This window comes from Phaseolus vulgaris, chromosome 10, assembly GCF_000499845.2.
Source record: "Phaseolus vulgaris cultivar G19833 chromosome 10, P. vulgaris v2.0, whole genome shotgun sequence".
Classification (NCBI taxonomy): domain Eukaryota; kingdom Viridiplantae; phylum Streptophyta; class Magnoliopsida; order Fabales; family Fabaceae; genus Phaseolus; species Phaseolus vulgaris.
Window position 1 is genome coordinate 19,085,839 of NC_023750.2, and position 4,452 is coordinate 19,090,290.

Sequence of the window (4,452 nt, forward strand, 5' to 3'; positions counted from 1 at the left end):
CCAGGTCAAGCCAAATTAAGCCATGTCTAGGTCTAGCTGGGTCGATCGAGGTTCAGGTTCAGTCAGATCAACCAGTGTCTAAATCGAGACAGAGAGATGTAATCTATTTTAAATAAATTTGAAAAAATCTAAATAAATTTAAGATATAAATTTTAAATAGAATCTATTTTAATGAATTGGATTGGATTATATTAGATTGGACTTTGCAATGACCACCAATCACCACCATAACAAGCACCTAAAAACTTCCTTATTCCAAATCTTTATATCTTTTTTCTTTCAATTTTCTTTTAATCTAACCAAACCATATTCCATGCACACGGTAATTTTTCCACCTATTTTCTACTAACTCCTAAAACCCTAAAAGGTTTAGGTTACATGACATTTTTAGAAAAATTACACAATGATCATATACCTCCCTAATTTAAATATACACTATTCGGTGAAAAGTGCATCTATTAATCCAATACAAATATTTTTTTGTCTATGAAATTATTAAACCTTGTTATTTATATCTTTACTACCTCTTTAGCTTAAGCCTTTCCTTTCATTTGTTAGCCTCACTGCATTGAAATTCCCAATTAGGCGCCACACTTTTACTGATTAGGCTATTTTTATATTTGTTATCTCCTTCCACAAACCTACTTTAGCTTGAAATGTACAAGGCGAATAGACAGACAGTTATAACTGTTAGCAGGATAGAATTTTTCATGTACTCCCCTGGTTATTTCTGCTCTTAGTCAAGGTGTGGTGGTGGCTGGGAAATGTGGGGATGGTCTATACTTCTCACTGGATACGATTTTCTTTTTCTTTTTATCTTTTCCTCTGAGAACCAAGTAGCTTTGCACACTTTATTATTCTTCCTCTTTCCAGATCCTAATAAAATATGTGTACGACAAAGAAATAAAGTTTATTTTTACAAGTTAAAGGAAGCTTTGAGACTGTAAAATTTCTTTAAAAGTATTACTTTTTAATTTTACGTTCAAGCCATAAAAAAAGTTGACCAAACATGTCAATTAATTTATGTAGTTGGTGGTAACATACAGTAATTTCTTGCCGGCGATATTAACTAAAAACATATACAGACTAAAGAAAAATTCCAAACCATTTTTATTATATCATCATCCCAAAGCCAACAAGAGATAAGCATACACGTCTTTCTTCATAGCACATGACAGTCATTTAGGACTTTTATTCTGGAACTCGTCATTCCCATTAATTAGCTAAACATTTATTGCTTCGTCATGCTTCTGTAAATTCTTGAGGTAAATTAAAGGTGATATAAATGTGGTGCTAATCTTGGCTTACCAACTGCAACCAGTGGGTCTGCAAGAAACATATGATCATTGGACTCAGCTACGTTTACTTTAGAAACATTGGATGGTGCAGTCCAAGTGAAGCCATGGAGCAACCTAGCAAATAACATCACGGTCATTGTGCTGCCAAGCATAACTCCGGGACAACTACGCCTTCCTGTGCTAAACGATATGAACCTCAAATTTGGCTCTGTCAAAACTACATTAGACCCATTATCAATCTTAAGGTGACGTTCTGGTTTAAACTTGAGGGGTTCATTCCACACTTTTGGGTTTCTTCCAAGTTCTTTTCTGCTTAGTATTACATGACTACCCTTTGGGATGAAGTAATTTCCCACAGTTGTATCACTCATAGAGACATGGGGAGGATTAAAAGGTGCAATGGGATGAAGGCGAAAAGCTTCTCTTGCACAGGCCTTTACATAGTTGAGCTTTGGTATATCTGATTCTTGGACCAACCTCTCTTTTCCCACCACACTGTCCAATTCTTCAATGGCTCGTTCCAGCATCTTTGGTTCGTTTATCATTTCAGCTAGTGCCCACTCAAAAGCATTTGATGGATTGTCCACTGTTGCAATCATTAATTCCTGCAAGCAGATTCAATATAGATTTCCATTTTTTTATTTTGATCATGCAATGAAATACAACTACCATTTGGTTTCGCTACCTCCTGGTCTTCGCAAATAAAATTTTTAAATGAGAGGAAAAATAACCATGTCAAAGTTTAATCGGGGCACAGGAAAGTTAAATTTCAATATGAAATATGATTTGTCTTTTGCATGGGCAAGTTGTAAGTTAATTTATATAGTCTACATGTACTTAAACTATGCTTAGAGAGATATTATATCTTTAAACAACTTTCCCAACAAATCATTATAAAATATAGTAGTGTAAATCATTATAAAATATAGTAGTGTTTAAGGAAGAGAGACTAGGTATGAAAGAGTTTTTTAGGAGGACCTAGATGAATTATAAAACACTTCAATATTAAAATATTATTAAATAAAAATTAATTTTAAAAACTAAAAATAATTAATTATTTCATATTGGTTAAATTATATATTAGTTTAGAAACTAAAAAAAATATTAATATCTAAATTAGTTTTAATAAATAGTTTTTAAATTTATATATGTCTAAGTTTTAACTATCAATTATTTAGAAAAATTAGTAGATAGGTAAAAATGATTTATCATAACCTAAGTGAAAATGATTTATCATAACCTAAGTGAAAATGATTTTTCATAACCTAAGCCCTGCTGTAGAAAGTTGTCTAATAATGATTTAGTTCTTTCTTATCTAACAAACTTAACAACTGAAATATGATAATGCAAAGACTAGGGCTTCCAAAAAGTGAAAGATTACCGTAATTTGTGTATTAATTTCTTCCAGTGTCAGTAATGGATTATTGTTGGCATCTTTCAAGGAGATTAAGATATCAAGCCAGTCTTCTTCATCAACCTTTGGTGTATGATTCCATTGTTTAGCTCTTTCTTGAACGATGGGATCGTGATATTTCTTTATGACGTCCAAAGCTTCCTTCACCTTCTTCTGGTGACCATCTAAGTCAAGTCTCCTCAAGCATGGCATATAATCAGAAATAGAAAAAGCATAAAGATACCTAAGTAAATCGAAGACAGCTTCAACATGTTCTATCTCCTTAAAACTAGGCCCTCCATCCTTCATACCCTTCCCAAAGTACCTTGTATTGAAAACAATTTTCCTGATTACATTGGCACAGTAAAGCCTTGCAACACTCCTAATATTCACAAGCCCACCAACACCATCCTTAACAGTTATGCTTTTGTTGTAGACGTAAAACATAAGGTTGTCAGCTTCTTCTGTCCTTTTGTCATGGAGCCATAGATGCTTCTGTGATGAAAGCAAAGCAGTGCTTAAGATTTTCTTCATTTTCTTCCATTGCTCCCCAAATGGCACTAAAATGGTGGTTAAGTATCTGCTACTGACGAGATCAGTGCATGGGGTGAGTGATCTTGATGCAAATGTTGCATCCTGTTCACTCAAAAACTCTCTGGCAATGGTGGGACATATCACTGGGATAACATAGGTATTTCCAAGGCGGATACAGGCAATTTCAGTGTTCATTTCTTTCATAAGATTGTGTATCCATTGATGAGCAGGTTTGTTTGCAAGCATTTCAGGAAGGTTGCCCACTATAGGCCATGGTTTGGGACCTGGGGGAAGTTTTGGTTTTTGTTTCTTTGAATATTTCTGAATCAAGTTAGGTATTAGGGCTTTTAGCATAATGGTAAAACAGAGAAACAACCAAAGGCTCTGAAGATTTGACAACATAAGAGAAGGAGCATGTTCCATGTCTTGGAAAAGGCCTTTTTGTGATGGTAAAGATAGAGATATTTGGATACCTTTTCAATAAACACTATGCTTTGTTTTAGCCACGTTTTGGAGAAAGGGTTTACCATGAATGTTAGTATTTATATAGTGTAGCTAAAGCAACGCACCAAAACCTAAAACACTATGCTGGAAATATCTGATATCGAAAGAAAAATATAGTGTAATAAAGAGTAAATTTGTAATTAAATGATATAAAAAAATATTAAAATAATCATTTTTTTTTATCAATAACAATATTAAAATAATAGTATTAGGAGTTATAATATGATTGTATAAAAAAATGGGTTGTCTATGCTGATATTGAAAAGCATGTTGAAGTGTTCTCTAACACTCCTGTTAAATTTAGTTTCTTTTTACGATAATATACATTTTAAATATTTAAAAATATTTTGAAGAATTTATGAAAATGAATGACTATTTTGTACATCTAATTTCATAACAATGAAGACATGTTTACAGCACAATCTTAAGATTATTTATTCCTTTTATTTTTATTAAAATTATATTTTAAGACATGATTTTTTTTAAAATTTTTTACAATTATGTATTTTAACACTTATTTTCTTATAATTATGTATTTTTTTTTACTTTTTAAACTAAGTAAGGGTATGTATAAGGGTTGAGACACCCCTTAAGTGTCTTATTTTATTGATAAAAAAAACACTCATTTTTTTCTCTAAATCAGTATTTTTTTTTACGTTTTTATCTTATATTTTTTTTTTCTAAAACCATACTTCTTAACACGCTTTTTATTATTTTGTTGAT

General features: G+C 31.9%; 1 protein-coding gene across 1 annotated transcript; it reads right to left on the reverse strand.

Annotated features, from left to right (window-relative positions):
* Positions 1-1,270: 1,270 nt before the first annotated feature.
* LOC137819070 (isoleucine N-monooxygenase 2-like) lies at positions 1,271-3,648 on the reverse strand. The gene is made up of 2 exons (XM_068622809.1): positions 2,680-3,648; positions 1,271-1,903 (listed from the first exon to the last, which is right to left on the reverse strand). Exons 1-2 carry the CDS (start codon positions 3,646-3,648, stop codon positions 1,271-1,273), a joined length of 1,602 nt encoding a protein of 533 aa, XP_068478910.1.
* Positions 3,649-4,452: the final 804 nt, after the last annotated feature.

Bases quoted from the DNA above. Each gene is read 5' to 3' on its own strand.
- LOC137819070 (XM_068622809.1), bottom strand. From the start codon at position 3,648: ATGGAACATGCTCCTTCTCTTATGTTGTCAAATCTTCAGAGCCTTTGG. The intron at 1,904-2,679 runs GTAATCTTTCAC...ATCTGCTTGCAG, and splicing joins AAATTAATACACAAATTACG to GAATTAATGATTGCAACAGT.